Source organism: Medicago sativa, chromosome 4 (genome assembly GCF_051527215.1).
Source record: "Medicago sativa cultivar Bolivia chromosome 4, Bolivia_mono, whole genome shotgun sequence".
NCBI classification, from domain to species: domain Eukaryota; kingdom Viridiplantae; phylum Streptophyta; class Magnoliopsida; order Fabales; family Fabaceae; genus Medicago; species Medicago sativa.
The window spans coordinates 94,989,522-95,008,100 of record NC_140752.1 but is presented as its reverse complement, the minus strand read 5'-3'; the positions used below and the strand labels follow the sequence as shown (position 1 = coordinate 95,008,100).

General features: G+C 37.0%; 2 protein-coding genes and 1 pseudogene across 4 annotated transcripts; 2 read left to right on the top strand and 1 right to left on the bottom strand.

Moving 5' to 3' along the window:
• Window positions 1-2,166: 2,166 nt before the first annotated feature.
• Window positions 2,167-5,246, top strand: LOC146934082 (11-beta-hydroxysteroid dehydrogenase-like 3). The gene is made up of 6 exons (XM_085705933.1): window positions 2,167-2,465; window positions 3,021-3,213; window positions 3,317-3,405; window positions 4,389-4,520; window positions 4,664-4,792; window positions 4,908-5,246. The coding sequence occupies exons 1-6, from the start codon at window positions 2,283-2,285 to the stop codon at window positions 5,154-5,156; spliced, it is 975 nt and encodes a 324-aa protein (XP_085562059.1). The 5' UTR covers window positions 2,167-2,282; the 3' UTR covers window positions 5,157-5,246.
• A 1,055-nt stretch (window positions 5,247-6,301) lies between these two features.
• LOC146934081 (uncharacterized) lies at window positions 6,302-9,518 on the top strand (annotated as a pseudogene).
• A 2,353-nt stretch (window positions 9,519-11,871) lies between these two features.
• On the bottom strand, window positions 11,872-16,272 carry RMI1 (recQ-mediated instability protein (DUF1767)). 3 transcript variants are annotated; one of them, XM_085705930.1, is made up of 8 exons: window positions 15,706-16,272; window positions 15,038-15,208; window positions 14,766-14,911; window positions 14,437-14,570; window positions 13,358-14,301; window positions 12,848-12,958; window positions 12,634-12,762; window positions 11,872-12,512 (listed from the first exon to the last, which is right to left on the bottom strand). In XM_085705930.1, the coding sequence occupies exons 1-8, from the start codon at window positions 16,174-16,176 to the stop codon at window positions 12,342-12,344; spliced, it is 2,277 nt and encodes a 758-aa protein (XP_085562056.1). In that variant the 5' UTR covers window positions 16,177-16,272; the 3' UTR covers window positions 11,872-12,341. The 3 variants fall into 3 exon arrangements, with proteins under 3 accessions (XP_085562056.1, XP_085562057.1, XP_085562058.1); XM_085705931.1 differs by having other exon boundaries at window positions 13,358-14,298; window positions 15,706-16,234; XM_085705932.1 differs by having other exon boundaries at window positions 12,193-12,512; window positions 12,634-12,753; window positions 15,706-16,234.
• Between the last annotated feature and the right edge of the window lie 2,307 nt (window positions 16,273-18,579).

Sequence of the window (18,579 nt, the reverse complement as noted above, 5' to 3'; positions counted from 1 at the left end):
ATCCACCTAGGGAGTGGATTTTATGCGGTGAGAAATTACTCCGGTTACATCCAGTGGAATAATTATGGGCAAACCAACATTTTGGTTCTTGTAAATGAACTATCTACTACATTGGTTTTAAATGTATCGAAATTGTATTTATATTCTTGAATCTTTTTACTAGTTATTTTGGTTTTTAAATCTATTTTTATATAGTCAAAAGAAAATCATGAAAAAGGTGAAATTTAATTTTGAGAGGAGAGAAGTTCAAAGCATGTAAAAGTGGTATTTTGATTCTAAAATTTGAATGTATAAAAAAACACTTGTGATTTTTTCACTATAAATGCCGAATGTGTAAAAATCCCTACAAAAGCAAGTAGCCATGGATCAACCTTCAGAAATTCGAGTAATTAGCCAAATACCCCCCCGAAATTGCAAGGCGCGTCAATTACCCCATATGTAGTTAACGAAATATCAATTACCCCCCCGAAATTGATAAACGTTAGTCAATTACCCCCCTCCGTTAATTTCCTCCATCCAACATGCTGATGTGGCAGTTAACTGCCCACGTGGCACTGCCACATGGTCAGAAAAGGCATGCCACGTCAGAGGGGGGTAATTGACTATATTTTTTATTTTATTTTTGAATTTTTTTTTTTGAATTTTTTTTTTTTTTGAACAAAAATATGATTTTTTTTTCCTTTTGAACAAAAATATGATTTTTCCTTGCAAATTTATGATAATTGATCACTACTATGAATCTTATTCCTTCTATATGCTAATTTATATGACTAATATATGCCACTGTCATTATTATCACTACTATATAATGTGCTTATACAGAGATAATTCTGTCATATAGTTCTGTCATATAGATGTTCTATGCTTATACTGTCATTATACTGTTCTATGTTTATACTGTCATTATAGGTAGCATACTTAAATGATGATTTCACAGAGATAATTCTGTCATATAGTAGCATACCTTAGTCATAGATTATAAACTTAGACACTCATGCACCTAGACACTGCAGGCACCCAGACACTGCAGGCCGCAGAAACACGCCACCAGCCACAAACAGAACTAGCATAACAGGTTCTCTCAAAACATAAGCCCAAATAATTCAAATACAGGGGGTTTTTTGACCATTATTGATAAACTACAGGGGTTTTTTTAACCATTATTGATAAACTACAGGGGGTTTTTGACACAAACTTGTTGGAACAATAACAACACAAACAACTTAGAACAATAGCAGCACAAACAGCTTAACATAATTGCCTCTTACATTTGTTTCCAATACACATAAGAAAATACTTAGAACAACAATACATATTTCATATAACTATTGTGAACCAAGAATTTTAATCAAAACTACCAACATACACAACAATACTATCATGTACTTCAATAAAAATCAACATGCAAAGCTTCCATTATCATTTTCATCATTATTAAGCCCTAAAGCAAGCTTCAATTCCCCCTCTTCTGTCCAAATCGAAACACACCATCAACTTCACATTATATAGTAGTGATAATAATGACAGTGGCATATATTAGTCATATAAATTAGCATATAGAAGGAATAAGATTCATAGTGGTGATCAATTATCATAAATTTGCAAGGAAAAATCATATTTTTGTTCAAAAGGAAAAAAAAAATCATATTTTTGTTCAATTTTTTTTTTTCAAAAAAAAAAAATTTCAAAAAAAAATAAAAAATATAGTCAATTACCCCCCTCTGACGTGGCATGCCTTTTCTGACCATGTGGCAGTGCCACGTGGGCAGTTAACTGCCACATCAGCATGTTGGATGGAAGAAATTAACGGAGGGGGGTAATTGACTAACGTTTATCAATTTCGGGGGGGTAATTGATATTTCGTTAACTACATGGGGGTAATTGACGCGCCTTGCAATTTCGGGGGGTATTTGGCTAATTAATCTCAGAAATTCCTATCCACTACCAATATTTTCATCACACGCGGTCCATTGAAAACAGCCATAAGATAGGGACACTGATTTTTTATTTTTTGTGATTGCTAGATGCAATAACTATTTCATGCCCCATCCAACAACCCTCAACAAAATTGGCAATTGCACATAAAAATAGTTATTGATAGACATGTCCTGGAGTTAACAGTCACTGCCAGACATGTCTCACATTACAATATAAATTCAAGTCATAGCTACAATACAATCATCAACACATGCATGTGTGTTGTATAGTCATAGTTGAAGACACAACTTTGAAAAGCTGCAAATTTAGTTTAGTTTTAGCTGCCAATCAAATCTCCCAAAACAATGAGTGCAATTTGCAGCATACTGAATGTAGTATTGCCCCCATTGTCACTTATTTCGATCCCTATCATCATGTTACCTTTTCTTTTCGTCAAATTGCTTATTTATGCAAAAAACTTGGTGCACACAGAAAGCATGGAAAGAAAAGTAGTACTAATCACTGGGGCAGCCTCAGGAATTGGCGAGGTACCCAACTTACTCCATTAATATTCTGTTTTGGTGAATTATCTCATCTCATACCTACGAGAAAAATGTGGATACTAGTATCAATAATGCAAAATTAGCTAAAATAATTTCAGTTCATTTAAAAACCAGTCGCAATAGTTGGTTCCGTTGCAGGGCCAACCCAAAGGTAAGGCATCATATGCACACAAAAAAGGTATCATATATTAAAACTTGTTTCAAACCTCACTTATTTTTAAACATTATTGGACCGACTTTGTTCAGTTGGTAAGAAGTTGATTCATATTTTACGAGAGTGAGTTTAATCTCATTGCTTAAAAATCAGGTAGATGATTTGTAATCTCTATCAATTCTCTATGCGGTTTGAGATCTACGCTGAAACTAGAGAGCTAGCATCATAGTGACTCACCTAAATCTTTTTTTCATAAAAAATTTAAATAAATATAAATTAACGAATCGTTAAATGATTAAATGATAAATACTATACCAAATAAAACTTTAGGGTACATGAGTTGCTACCAGTTTTAATGTTGCTAATAAAACCTTTCTCTAAAAAAGGAACTAGCTTATGAGTATGCTAAGAGAGGAGCAAGGTTGTCTCTAGTTGACATTCGAAAAGAGAATCTTGTAGCAGTGGCTGACATGGCAACATCCCTTGGTTCCCCTGATGTTACTATCATTGGTGCAGATGTTTCCAAGGTTGAAGACAGTAAGCGGTTTATTGATGAAACAATCAAACACTTTGGACGATGTATGTGACTGTTGGTGAAATTTTAAAGTACTTTCATTGTTGTCTTTTTTTTCTTTCTTTTTAGTGACTCGTATATATCAAAAAAATTGTGTGTTTCATGCAGTGGATCATCTGGTAAATAATGCTGGAGTTTCTGGCATTCCAATTTTGATAGAGGATACTCATGATTTAACTAAATACAATCCAATTATGGTAAGCTATATGTTCTGCTTCAATTAATGGACGTGGTCTCACTGTCCATTAAAAAATAACAGAGTGCAATAATATTTACAATACACATTCTAGAGATGGTTTTCTTAAATACTCTTTAATATGTATATTTTTATTTTGCTTTTTTTTTTTTTCTTTCTTTCTCTCTCTTTTTATTTCATGGGTTAGGTGTTTGTCTCCCAAAACTTTTATTATTTTCCTTTATTTTATTCTTCATTTAGCTTTTTTTTTTTGCATCAACACTGTATTTACCTTTTTTTTTTACTAAAGAAAAGGTATAGCTATAAAAAAAAACTAGTTATTTATTAAATAAATAACAATAAAATTGAAAATAAAATAACATAAAATGTAAAATGAGACCAAAATATAAATTAAACTTATTTTTTGAAGGAAAATTATATAAATTAAACTTAGCATCCCATTTAGATCCCTCAAAAAAAAAAAAAAAAGCATCCCATTTAGATATAGGTATATATAATATCTAAAATCCCAATGCGGAGCCAAATTAAAGTTTAGGTAGCTATTAGGTTGAGTCAAGTTAGCAAGCTCATCTTTGGGATATTTAACAAAACCTATGATCGGTTGGAAAACATTTTTAAGGAATGATATATGCTATATCATTTGATAGTTATATACTATGATACAAGGATGAACAAAATACGTAGCATTTTTCCCTTTGGTCATTCATGATTTTATAGATATCTGCTTAGATATTAACTTCATGGTGAATAAATTGAACTACATCAAAAGTGGGTAGTCTTAACTCTTAATAACTACTCCCTCTGGTCACATTTATAAGCAAAAAACAACTTTTCAGATATATTGAATAACCAATGTATCTAACATATAAATGTGACCGGATACATTAATTATTCAATGAACCTAAAAATGTGTTTTTTGCTTATAAATGTGACCGGAGGGAGTATCTCAAAAGTGGTAGTTTCACTTTTAGTGTTTATTCACAGGATACAAATTTCTGGGGAGCAGTTCATGGCACTCTATATGCAATCCCACATCTCAAAAACAGCAAAGGCAGGATCATAGTGGTTGCTTCGGGTTGTGGATGGTTCCCACTTCCAAGATTAAGTCTCTATAATGTAAACATAGACATTAATTCTTTTCAAAATTATAGAGAAAGTGCATGCTACAACGCAACAAATTTATTTTAATTTACTTTTCAATTAGTTTATGTAGCCAAAATAATAGTCTTAAACTGTGATTATATGCATTATGGTATCAGGCTAGTAAGGCTGCGACAATAAGCTTCTTTGAGACTCTAAGAATTGAACTTGGTTGGACCATTGGCATTACAATCGTCACACCTGGTTTTATCAAAACAAATATGGCATTGAAGGCATATGAAGACGAGGTTGGTCAATTGGTTCCAAGCATAATATTACACCTCCTTTAATTTAAACCTCAACCAATGCACTTTACACTACTGTGTGTGTTCTTATTCTAATTCACAACATTAACTATTGTAGGCTAGTCTGCAATGCATTCCATTGGGATCAGCAAATGAATGTGCCAAAGACATAGTAAAAAGTGCGTGCAGGGGAGATATGTATGTGACAAACCCTTCATGGCTCAAAGTGATGTTTCCTTTTAAGGTGCTTTATCCTGAGTTAGTGGACTGGGCAGAACGACACATCTTTGGGCTTTGGCAAAAGCCTTCTTGTAAGAAGGGCGATCTTCGTATGTCTAAGAATAACCACGTGCTTAAGACAGAATAATAAGACAAAATTACTCTCGTGGTATCTTAATTTAATTTCAAATGTAAACTCTTAGTGTTTAAATCTATGGTCCTTCACTTATGTTTTTAACTTTTTATTTTCTTCGGATAACTTAAAATTTATGTGTACCCTTAGACTAGGGTCTATATTGTTATTAATTGAGTATTAGATGATTGGTCTAATATGGGGTTAGGGTTGGGAATAGGCCAGGCCGGGCTACAGGGGCCTACGGTCTGGCCTGTTTAAGCCTGGCCTGGCCTGGCCTGTTTATTAAAAAGGCTAGGCTTATGTTTTTGAAAAAGCATATTTGAGTAAATAGGTCAGACTTAGGCTATCAAAAAAGCCTACGAAACCTAATAGGCCGGCCTGTTTATGCATGTTATTAAAATTTATTTTTTATTTATAATAAAATATATTTTATATTAAACATAAAAATAAAAAAAACTCAAATAATAGACTTTTGGTCAAATGCATCTAAAGGTCCTTTAAGTTTTTCGTTTTTCCCAAAGTGATCCTTTAAGTTTCAAAAGTCCCAAACAAGTCCTTTTAGTTTTTGAATCGTTTCAAACAAGTCATTTTAGAGGATGATGGTGATGATTCAGATGATAGCAACAAAAAGCATTATCTACCATTTGCCATACCTAAAAAGATGACTAATTTTAAGTGGGTGTTAGGAGCCAGATTTGGTACCAAAGATGAGTTCAAGGAAGCAATTACCAACTATGCTATCTACAATAGGACTTGTTTGAAACGATTCAAAACTAAAAGGACTTGTTTGGGACTTTTGAAACTTAAAGGATCACTTTGGGAAAAACGAAAAACTTAAAGGACCTTTAGATGCATTTGACCTAGGAAAATTGCTTTTTTGACAAAGAATACTTCCAATTGACACATGGAAATGACCATATTGCCCCTGGCGGTAGTTAACTACCACTGGGAAACACGTCGGCTGTTAACTGCCGCTGGTACCCAGCGGTTGTTAACTACCGCTGAAGTCTTTCCCCCCAAAACCAGCAAACCCCTACCTCACCTATTCATTCATCACCTTTCTCATTTCCAAAACCATACAAAAAAAAAAAACCCATTTCAAAATTGTTGTGTTAAAATCATTGCTGATCGATTGCTAAGACGTTTCTACACACAAAATGCATCAAAGAACAGGTATTACAACGTTAAAATCCATTGCATTTGATTGATTTTTCTGGTTTTTTTTTTTGTTCTGACACGCGTTGTAGCGGCAGTTAACTACCGCTGGGAGTGAGCGACTGTTAACTGCCGCTGGAGACTTAGAAAATTTTCAAAATTTTCTAAGTGGCAGTAGCTACTGCCCAAAAAAAAAATTTCCATTTTTTTTTCTTTTGTTTTTTTTGTTTGTTTATGTTAATATATGATATTAGATAGATGTTTATTAATTAGTTTAGTAATTGTATGATGTTTATTTATAGATAATGTTGAGAATGCGGGTGATGATTCGGGTGATCGAAAATCTAGAGTTGTCGATTCCATTAAGGTTGAAGCTCCCGCTAAGGTCGAAGTCTCCGTTAAAGTTGAGGCTTCAAGCGTCAATTCCGATGTGTGGAAACTTCGTGACAACGAAGTGGACACGGCTCATTTCTTTTCAACCCAAGACACATGGAAAGATAAAAACGAATTGCCCGGTTGGATCCGTCGACAAGCAAATAGGGCTGGATTTACGGTTGTCATTAGAAGATCTTGTGAAGGAAGAAATGCTATGTTGGAGTTGGTTTGTGAACGGAGCGGCGAGCACAAAGTACCGAAGACAAAAGTGAAGCATGAAGGAATGGGATCAAGAAAATGTGGGTGTTTGTTCAAGGTGCGTGGATATGTCGTTAGGGAAGACAATGCTTGGAAATTGGCTATTCTTAATGGCGTTCACAACCAAGAGATGGTGCCGTATGTAGCAGGGCACCTTCTTGCCGGAAGATTAACGGAGGACGACAAGAAGATTGTACATGACTTGACCAATTCTTCGGTGAAACCAAAAAATATTTTGACAAACTTGAGGAATAAAAGGAAAGAGTCCATGACAAATATCAAGCAAGTCTACAATGAACGTCATAAATTCAAAAAGGCAAAAAGGGGTGACTTGACGGAGATGCAATATCTAATCACAAAGTTGGAAGAGAATGGATATGTTTATTACGTAAGAGAAAAAAAGGAAAGTCAAACCGTTCAAGACATATTTTGGACTCATCCAACTTCGGTAAAGTTGTTTAACAATTTTCCTACTGTTTTGATAATGGATTCCACGTACAAAACCAACTTGTATAGGATGCCATTGTTTGAAATAGTTGGAGTCACCTCAACCTATTTGACATATTCGGTTGGTTTTGCATTTATGGCGTCCGAGAAGGAGCATAACTTTACTTGGGCTTTGCAAATGTTGCTTAAACTTCTTGGACCAAATAGTGATATTCCTAAGGTGGTAGTGACCGACAAGGACACAGGTATGATGAATGCCGTAAATAATGTTCTCCCCGGTAGTAGTGCAATACTTTGTTATTTCCATGTTGGCAAAAATGTTAGATAAAGAATCATCACCGATTGCAAAGTTAAACAAAACGTTGTTGTGGTGGATGGCCAAAAGAAGATTGTCGACGAGGAGAAGCATAGTAAGTTGGTTGATACCATATTTGATGCATGGAAAAATTGGTTGAATCTCCTACTCAAGAGTTATATGCGGCTAATCTAGTGGAATTCCTAGATGCTTGTAAGGATCATCCAAAGTTTCTTAACTATGTTCAAGAAACCATATTGAACCCTTTTAAGGACAAACTAGTGAGGGCATGGACGGACCTTGTGTTACATCTTGGGTGTAGGACCACGAATAGAGTTGAAGGAGCTCATGGTGTGGTGAAGGAATATTTGTCCACCTCCAAGGGTGATTTGGGTACTTGTTGGCATAAAATAGATGAGATGTTGGCAAACCAATTTGGGGAGATACAATCATCGTTTGGTAGGAGCGTTACGGTCTTGGAACATCGATACAACGATGTCATTTTGTACTCCGGGTTGGGTGGTCACGTGTCTAGACAAGCCATGAATTTTATTTTTGTGGAAGAAGAGCGTGCTAGGAGAACCTTGTGCATTGAGAAGAAAACTTGTGGTTGTGTTCAAACGACGTCGTATGGCCTACCTTGTGCATGCTTCATTGCTATGAAAATCCGTCACAACATGCCCATTCGATTGGATGAGATACACCCGCATTGGCATAAGTTGTACATGGGTGAAGAACAAAGTAATGAAGATTTGTTTTCGGTCGTGGAGGAGTGGCATGGTATTCAAGAACGTCTCCAAAGAGTTCCGTTCCAAATGAAACTAGAAATCAAAGAGGCTTTGCGGTTGTTAGCGTTTCCGGAGATCACATTGTTGTCACCACCTCCAAGAAAGGTGGCAACCAAAGGAGCTCCCAAAAAAATCAAAACCACACGTGGTAGGATCCCATCTACGTGGGAGACTATTGATTCTCAACATCCGGAAAGTCAATCTTCACCACGGAAAAAATCTTCACAAACTAAAAGGAAAGGAGCTCGAATTGGCATGTCTCCGGTTCCGGTTTCTAAGCCTAGCTTGGTTTCAACAAGTTATGATCCATCCAATCCTATGTATTACATGCCAAAATTCATGAGACCATACATTGAGAGAGTTGTGGATGTTATTGGTGACGGGCATTGTGGGTTTAGGGCTATAGCGGAAGCCTTCGGTCTGACGCAAGAAAGTCATGTTATGGTGCGGAGAGCACTTATTCAAGAGTTGAAAGAGCATAGGAGCAAATACATTGAGGTATATGCGAGCGAGCACCGTTACAACTACATCTTGGATGGATTGCATCCTCCCAAAAATCCTAGTAGCTTTGCACCTCCCGACAAATGGTTGACATTGCTGGATATGGGACACATCGTTGCATCATGTTACAATAGGCCGGTGTTAGAGATTACTACATGGAAAGACTACATCTCCGAGACTTTTTTCCCACTTAGAGGACGACCTCCGGTTAACCCGAAAAGCAACATGATTTGCCTTGGTCTAATCCCTAATCATTTTGTCCTTCTTTCACTAAAAGATGGTTGCCCACTACCTCCAACATCCACGGAGTGGAGAAATCACAGGAGCGAAGAGACGGCAACATGGGAGGATGAATTTTTGGATCAACATGATCGTTTCCAAACACTCATGGACATTGAGCTCAAAGAGAGACCGGTTCCACCAAAAAAGCCAACAAATGAAGACAATCCGGTTAAAGAAAACACTGAATTTGATGACACTCCGGTTAAAGAAAACACCGAATTTGAAGATGTTCTGGAACATTTAGATGATTTGCTTTTATTAGATGAAATGTGACACTTTTTGGTCGGTGTTAATCCGTTTTTTGGTTGATACGCGCCGACGTATTTTTTTGGATATATAATGTAATGACCAATTTTTTGGGTGATATAATGTAACTAACCTTCAACTATTTATATGTATATCAATATATTTGAGTTTCGCATTTATTAGTAATTAATGTACATTACGTGTAATGTTTTGCATAATGTGGAAAATTTGATGAATTTCAAACAATTGTTAAACGTTAACGCATTATCGGTTTTGTGTAATGTTACCTAATAATTGATAAACTATGAAATGTTGATGTTTGTGATTGCTGGATGTTGTTGTTTCGGTTTGATTTCCTCCGGAATTGCCGTTTGAAATTACAGGTAAAACAGGACACATTTCCTGGAAAAACCAGTTACAGACTGCACTGGTTCTGTAACTGGTGTGAGCGGTTGTTAACAACCGCTGGGTACCAGCGGCAGTTAACTGCCGGCGTATTAACCAGCAGTAGTTAACTACCGCTGGGGGCATTTTGGTCATTTACTTGTGTCAATTGGAAGTTTTCTATGTCAGAAAAGCAATTTTCTTGACCTAGACTTTTTAAATAGGCTTTTAAGGCCTTATAGTGATAGACAAGCATTACAATGAAATAGGCTTTAAGGCATATTTAGCCTATTTAAAAGTAGATAAAATAGAATGTTTAATGACTTTTATAATAAGTAGGCCTGTAAATAGGCTTTCAGGCCAGGCCAGACCAGGCCAGACTTTTAGATAGGCTAGGCCAGACCAAAAAAAATAGGCCTATAAAAGGCCAAAGGCCTATCAAAGCCTGGCCTAGCCTATTCCCAACCCTATATGGGGTGATATTTAGCATGAGAAAGTGATAAACATCCCCACCATGACCAAGTTGCTTTTTACCCTTTAGATCACATAAGGAACAAAGTTTTATCATGGTCCTTCCACAATAGATTATTTTTTAAATCATCTTCCAACACCATTCTCCAATTGTGTACCTTTTATCAAAAGAACCAAAACAATCTGCACACAGTTAATCTGCACACAGTTGATTGACAAGAAACAAATTGGGAGTGGAGGTTATCATAGAGAGCTGCGTACTAACCTTAACAAATTGGATTACATTGTTATTTAGGTTGCAACAAAACAAAGCATTGTGAGTTAGGAAAAAAACAAGTTAAATTCAATTTCTCAACAAAGACGGTTGATAAGTGAATAAGAGCAACAGTTCATTCATAAGATCTGGTCTTAGTTCAGCTTCAGGTCTAAAAGAACGTTGACAGTTAAGTTGGTTTACGAATAAAATTTATTCATTAGATACCAATATAATCAGTTTTTTTTATCTTTTTATTTATTGATACCTTATATGAGTAATTTCATCCAAGGAGGAGAGTGTTGAACTTGATTTTCTTGGCAATTGTACAAGCACACAACAATCCGTGTGTGATAAAAAATAGGCAAATGTTAACTTGTGCCCTGAAAATATAACATTTTGACTTTTAAGAAGTTGAATGCACGGCTTTTCATACTTATATTTCTTTAATAAGTTCCTTAACATGTGCCCTAAGGGCACAAGTTAACATGACCCTAAAAAATAAGCAACCACATTTAGACTTATCCATACCACACCAAATTACTCGATCAGCTTTGTCTACGAGAAAACGCAAACATTCCTTGATATGTTTCTAACCAACTTAGACCACAACATCAGCATCTTGTCTTTGAACCTATGTCCTTGCCCGGGTTTATATCAAGGGGCTCGTTAATTAATTAATTAACTAATCTTAATTAATTTTTTTTTTTTTTTTACAAATTAGTTGATAAATTACATATTATGTTTTAAATTTAAGGATATTTTTGTCATTCCAAAAATAATTTTAATATTTCTTCTCTCTTTCTCTTAAAATAAACAATATATACCAAAAGTCCAAACCTACTGCACTATCAAAAAAAAAAAAGTCCAAACCTACTATATGCTTCAACGCATCCTTTTTTCGTATTCTTTAACACCTACTATATTGAGATGGTTCTGAAATAAAGGAAAATTGGAATTCCCAACCAAACCCATCATTTGTTTGGGGGGTCAGAAAAAAATTATCAGACCCATTTATGGTTACTGCCTCAAACTGAGATGAGGGCGGTTCAATCGGAAACCCGTTAATTCACAGTTGATCCGGTTGAACAGGGACTAAATTTTCACATTTTTATTTTATTTTTTTAAATACTTTATTTTTTATTTGCCATCAACTGAACCAATTAAGCTTATTCTGGTTTCATTGGTTTGGTCTCTTGACTGATTTTTAATACTAATACATCAGATCCTATAAAACTAATCAACTAAAAAGAGAAGCATAGCAAAAATTACTTGACAAAAAATTTACATTTCAAATTAAATTACTAAAACATTTGTTACATTTCCTCAAAAAAAACATTTGTTACATGCCATTCACTGAGTGCACCAGCCCCAACGGCAACATGAGATCAAAGGTAGGGTCATACCTTGTCTTGATGAATTTGGAAACCAATAATTGATCAACTTTTCTCTGGACCTGAACGTAAAATGCCTTCCTCGCATCAATAGGTCAACTTTGAGCCTTCACGTCAGACCAGATGGCAGCACCATGCTATCCCATACAGCCACATTTCTAAGTCCATCTTAGTTCTGCTAGGTTTTAGGGATCAAGGATTTTGGTGAAGCATGGAGAAAAGTTTTATTATCATCTACAATATACAAGGACTGGAATGGCATCTTGCCGTTCACATTGTGTTAGGTTGCAACAATTTTGAGCACAGCTCTCTCCCAGACAAATTAGGAATCGTTAGCCATTCAAATAATTATGGGGATAAAACGATTGTGTCTGAAGGGAAATGGTTTAGAGCTTGTGCAGGGTGATAAGACTTCAGCCTTGTCAGAAGGGACCACGCATCAGATTTAGGACAGCCTTGACTCATGTCTAGGGCAATTGGAAGGGAATATCTTCTATTTAATTCCACAAGTATTACTCCCTATAGATAAAAAGAAAGATGTGAATTAACAGAATGAAGAAACAACTAATAACTGGCTGCTAGCTAACAACTGCTTACAACTTACAGGAATCTGCCATATACAGAGAAAGATTTGTATTACCTCAAAGTTTGCTAAGAAAGTTTGGAATTTCCGCATAGTCTCCTTCATGTTGTTGACTATATTTGTGTCAGAAGAAGAAAGAGCCGCAGTGACCTCCACAGGAGAATAACCAATTCCTTTCTGTACAACCTAAAATATTATATCATTGATCATCTTAGTACGGCAAAAAGATAAAGGTCACGCTTTAAAAGCTTATTTTTTAGAACAAACTTACATCATGATCAATGAGGATTTCAGAAATAAGGCTACCGTCATCTACATAGGCTTGAAGCTCGTAGGTTGTCCTTTTCTTATACTGGAATCCTTTTACGCCAGTCAGAAAGCACTACAAAAAAATAATGCATTTATAATATCGAAAAATCGAGATTACAGAAACTAAGACACATCAACTATACATGCTCAAAAGAAAATTTCATCCACGAACCAATGTCACCATAGAGTAGCAATTAATGCCTGATACTCAAATCTTACAATATGAAGCTTAATATGTAGAAAGAGTGAACACCACATGTGGATTCAGCGCAAAGAACTTTATACAACATCGGAGTAAAACATGTTTAAACTTTTAACAACATCACTGTAGAATATGGTGGTAGGTAGCCTATTCTAACAACTCATATTTGCTAGAGTCAGTAAAATTAATTTGAATACTGATACTAACATATGCACGAGAGCTAAAGATCACTATCCAAAGAAAGAACATTGGACAGTTGAATCTCCTTACCTTAATTTTACCCCGAACCAGAGGATCTGTCTCCTTCATTGCTGCCCACTTGGCTGACAATCTAGCTAAGTATGTGAAAGGAACTTCTTGGTCTACAGACAGTATAAGCGGATTGTCACTGGCTTCATCCATCAGGATATCTTCATTGTTAAAAACATTGGAGGCAGATCCGTTCAGAGAAGTATTATCTGTGATTACAGGAACTCTGCCCCTTTCTGTCTCTAGATTTTCAGAAACAGAAGAACACACAGCAGTCGCAGAACTTTCTCTTGTTACATGAATGGTGTCTTCATGTGCCACTGCAACATTTGAGTTCATGTGAGAAGATTGGTTGTCGACAGAGTTTTCCATGGTAATACTAGCAGTATCTATATGCATCTCCTCAGCTATTGAAGATGTCCGGTTAGCCATTGAACTATTATGGGACACGGGATTGGTACACCGCTGCATATCAATATTCATTGACTCCACGGTTGAAACTGTGTGAGGTATTAAATTTGCAGTAGCATTTTGTGCATCCATAGGCGAAGCATCTCCTGTTGTTATACTGGCACCCCGCTGGCGCTGCATATCGATATTCATTCGCTCCACGTTTGAAACCATGTGGGGTATTGAATTGGAAGTAGAATTCTGTGCACCCATGCGTGAAGTATATTCAGTTGTTATGCTGGCACCCTGCTGGCGCCGCATGTCAATATTTGTTCGCTCCGTGTTTGAAACCATGCGGGGTATTGAATTGGAACTAGCATTTTGTGCACCCATGCGCGAAGTGTATTCAGTTGTTATGCTGGCACCCTGCTGGCGCCGCATGTCAATATTTGTTTGCTCCACATTTGAAACCATGCGGGGTATTGAATTGGAAGTAGCATTTTGTGCACTCATGCGTGAAGTATCTTCAGTTGTTAAGTTGTTACCGGTGCCAGAAATCCTGCGGCCGGTACCTGCTGAAAAACACATACATAAAGAACAGATGAGATAAGAGTCAAGAATACTAAGACTGAGATTGGTTACATCATATGTATATACACCCTTTCTCGCACACACATTTAGGCACTCTACTCTAGAACATAAGGACTTACCTTGGTTGTTTGCCTGGACAGTATCAGTGCCGTGCAACGTTGGGCCACTGTGACTGAGATCATCAACTCTACTTGCAGGCCATGCAGCAAGAGTCGCTCTGGTTGCTAAAGGAGGAAGCACTCCATTTATGGTTCTGCATGAGGATAACAAAGATTAACTGATCAAAGTTTATCTATATACAGTAAAGTCACAGACTCTAGTAGTAGAAGCCAGCCAGCAAGAAAGATATAAACAACAAGAAATTTGCACGAATTTAGCTTCCCTGTTAAAATATAAATTCCCCTGCCATATCAGTCTGAATAATCCTATTGGAATAACTAATTTGTACCTTTTTCCCCTAGCTGGCTTATTTAGTTCATCAACCAGCCGCTTTCGAGCTGCATCCAGCTGCTCAACTAATCCCCCCAATACTTCAATGGTTTCAGGAACCAGCATCAGCATTCCACGGCGCACTTGTACATTAGAGATTGCGACCTACAATTACCAATAGACCCCTCTAGTTAACCCTTACTCGGAGAGAATAGCAAATAAAATCATCATGGACATGTATATATGTGTATTCGAATGAAAAAAAAGGATGACTCGTGGCATAGAAGAAACCTTTAAACCAGAAGACGCGCAAACTTCAAGAGCTTCAATAGGCCTGTACTCCATACCAAAGACTCTCTGAATACCATCAGTCATTGACAACTTCAGGCACCTTTTTTTACTTGGAGAAGCTTGTTGATATCTGCCTCGCAGAGGACAACAGAGATTGACAATTTCATCAACCTGCCAACGCATTCAGGTATAAAGTCTACAGGTACCACAAATGAAATCGATCGCAATTAATGACACGCACGGAGAAAATATATATCAGCGATCATCTAAGCAAAAAATACTTAACCCACTGTCCATCACATAGGAGCATAATTTGGATCCTAACAACCCAGATACTATAAACTTCCATAAAGGACTGAAGGAATGTTCAAATTCAAATTATTTTTTGGTTCCTAAAATACATCAAATTGCATATTTTTTGGCTGCAAAGTCAAGCTCTTACCTTTAAATCAGTTGCATTGACATTAAGGTAAAACAATCAATTCCATACCAATTACAATTACTAACCTTGAGTCCGAATTAACAAGATTGAATCATGTAATCATTTGATTTAAGCATTTTTTCAAACATCTACCTATAGTATAAAGTAAACCTCCAAATTCACAATAATTCTAAGAATAAGATAAAGAATATAACTAATTAACCGTAGAATGGAACGGAATTGAAACCTGCAATACGTAGGGACCAGGGAGAGTATCGAGATGCATGGAAGCAACATTAGAAGGAAGCACACCACTACCACAGAAATTGAGATCAGAAAATAGAAACTGCTCGAAACAGAGTTTTGCCTTTGTAGCAACATCGAACCCTTGGAAGCCATTTACCGATTCCCCTAGTTCGCGAAGACAAGTAGCAAGCGAGTCTCTCTTGATGCAGAATCCGAGACGACGAAGAAAATCGTTGACGGGACAATCCGAAGCCTGAGGTGGAGGAACCGGCGGAGGAGGTGGTGGAGGAGGAGTGGGAAGGGAGTGGTCATCGGAGACGTCGATGACGTCATCGTCGGAGAGTAAGACTGGTTCCGAGGGAACTGTTTGAGGCTGTGGTTGAGGTTGAGCCTCAGCGGCGGCGACAGCAGCGATGACGGCGGCTTCATCGTCTTCATCGTAGTCGTCGAGTCGGAGACGGCGTATGTGCATTTTTTTTCGCCGGAAGAAGAAGAATTGGGTTTTGCCTTCTTCGTTTCCCTTTACAGGAATGAGCGGGAATATTTAGCTTACAATTCTCTCTCGTCTGAGTAAAAGGGAGGGGCGAATAGAAATTGAATCACTCTTTTGGGCCAAAAGGTTAAGTAGGTTAATATTACCCCAATTAAATCCCCGGAATTTTTTGCGGCTTATTTTCCCACCGTATTAGTTTCTCGCACCCCATGCAAACCTCCAAACTACCTATTTTACCCTCCTATATAAACATGAAACACTTTATCTGACATCTATACTCTCACTCCTTCATTTCATCTAAACTACCTATTTTACCCTCCTAACAAGACACGTGTAGTTAAACATTATTTATCCTATAACTAGAATATTATATCTAAACAATTCCGACTGAAACACAAGAGCACCATACAACCATCATAGTCTATCAAAAAGTTGTCACAATTTATTCTTATCCAAAATTAGAGTATAGGTTCATACGAATGTTATGGGATCACAATTTTCAAATGTTGGATTTTGGAGAGGAAGAAAATGACGAAGAGGTGAAGATTTCTAGGTTTCTTGCTTTATTTTTTTTTATTTTTTTTTTGGATAACAAGAGGGCCGAAGCCCGAAAGAAAGCAACTACCGCTTCACAAGACGCGGAGTTGAAATGCCAACAAAGTCTGCTACATAAAGAGATCTAATCTGAGCAGGACATTGCTCATACAAAATCAAAGAAAAACCACTATCACAAGCCATATTCGCCAACGCATCTGCACAAGCGTTGGCTTCTCTAAAGGAGTGATGAACTTGAACTTCCCAATCTTGGTCGATCAATCGTCGAATATTATGCAGAAGAGTCGGGCCAACTACATTACCACCTTGATCACGGGATATGGAAGAGACCACACTCGAAGCATCTATGTGAAGCTATACTTTACGGTATCCATGAGAACGAGCCAACTTCAAACCTTCAAACACACCCCACAACTCTGCCACATAAGCACTACAAGAGCCCAACCCTTTTGAAAAACCACAAATCCATTCTCCCTTATCACCTCTGAACACCCCTCCACAACCAGCATTTTGGCCACCTTTAGAAGCACCATCTGTATTAAGACGAATCCAGCCAGAATCCGGAGGCCACCACCGAATTTCTTCCAGCTCTCTACTACCTGCTAAAATTGAAGCATTTATACTAGAATGAGCACCATAATTCAGGACTCTTTGATTAATCACTTGCCAAGGATAAACAGGCATCACAAAATCATCATCATGAACTAGCTTGTTCCTCCAATACCAAAGAGTGTGACACGCCGTCGCCCAAAATTCTGCCCACCTCTTCCGGTTTAGATTCTGCTCTATCCAATCTCTCAAATCTGTCGTATAGAAATTGGTACGAAATTTTAATTCAACAGAATTTAACCACACCGCCTCTGCTAAAGGACAATCCCTTAGGACGTGCAAGGTTGTCTCGATGGCATCCCCACAATGATGACAATAAGGATTCCCTATGTGCATACGGTTGAGCCTACTGTAAGTCATTAGCCTATCATGTTTGATAAGCCAAACGAAACTTAGAACTCTTTCCGGAACATGAAGCTTCCACACTCGATCCCAACGATCTACAGAGTCACTCGTGTCAAAATTGCATAGCACTTTATAACCATGAGAAACAGAAAAATCCCTTATATTCCCGCCTGTACAAGCACCAATATCATCCCCTTGCTCAGCCCGAGGAGGAGGGATGGCACGAATTTTTTGCAGAATTTCCACTGGCATCCACGTTTGAAGATCACAAAAATTCCACTCTCCACGATCATCAACAAGCTCTCCAACCTTGGCATTTATCAAAGATGGAGGAATGACAACATCCAAATCACTAATTTTCAACCCCGCCTCTATCCAACACTGATCCCACGCATGGATTGCAAATTGGTATGATTATTTTATTTTTGGCTTGATGATTATTTAGTTTCTTAAAGAAAGAAATTCAAGCAAATTGGTCCCTTTCTACATGGCATGCGACATGGACGAACACATCAACCTTTAACATTGCATGTCAACATGTCCAACATGTGAATATGACAGAATAACTCATAAATGTGAAACAAAGTGAATGACAATTTTTCTAATTTGAAAAATGGAAGGACGAAATTGATCAATTGGTATAAATTTGAGGACGAACAAACATATTCACTCCATCAATAACTTTAGTGAGGCATAACTTTTATGTTTTTGGTACATGAATCTCAATAAGTGTAACATTATGTTTTTCTTTAATATTTTGAGTTTAAACCAACAAAAAAAAATTAATCGATTCTTTAACAAATGTTTTTAAGGTATTCCTTGGCAAAATCCTTTTTTTATCAAATTTGGGACAAGAATTCTCTCCTTTGAAGA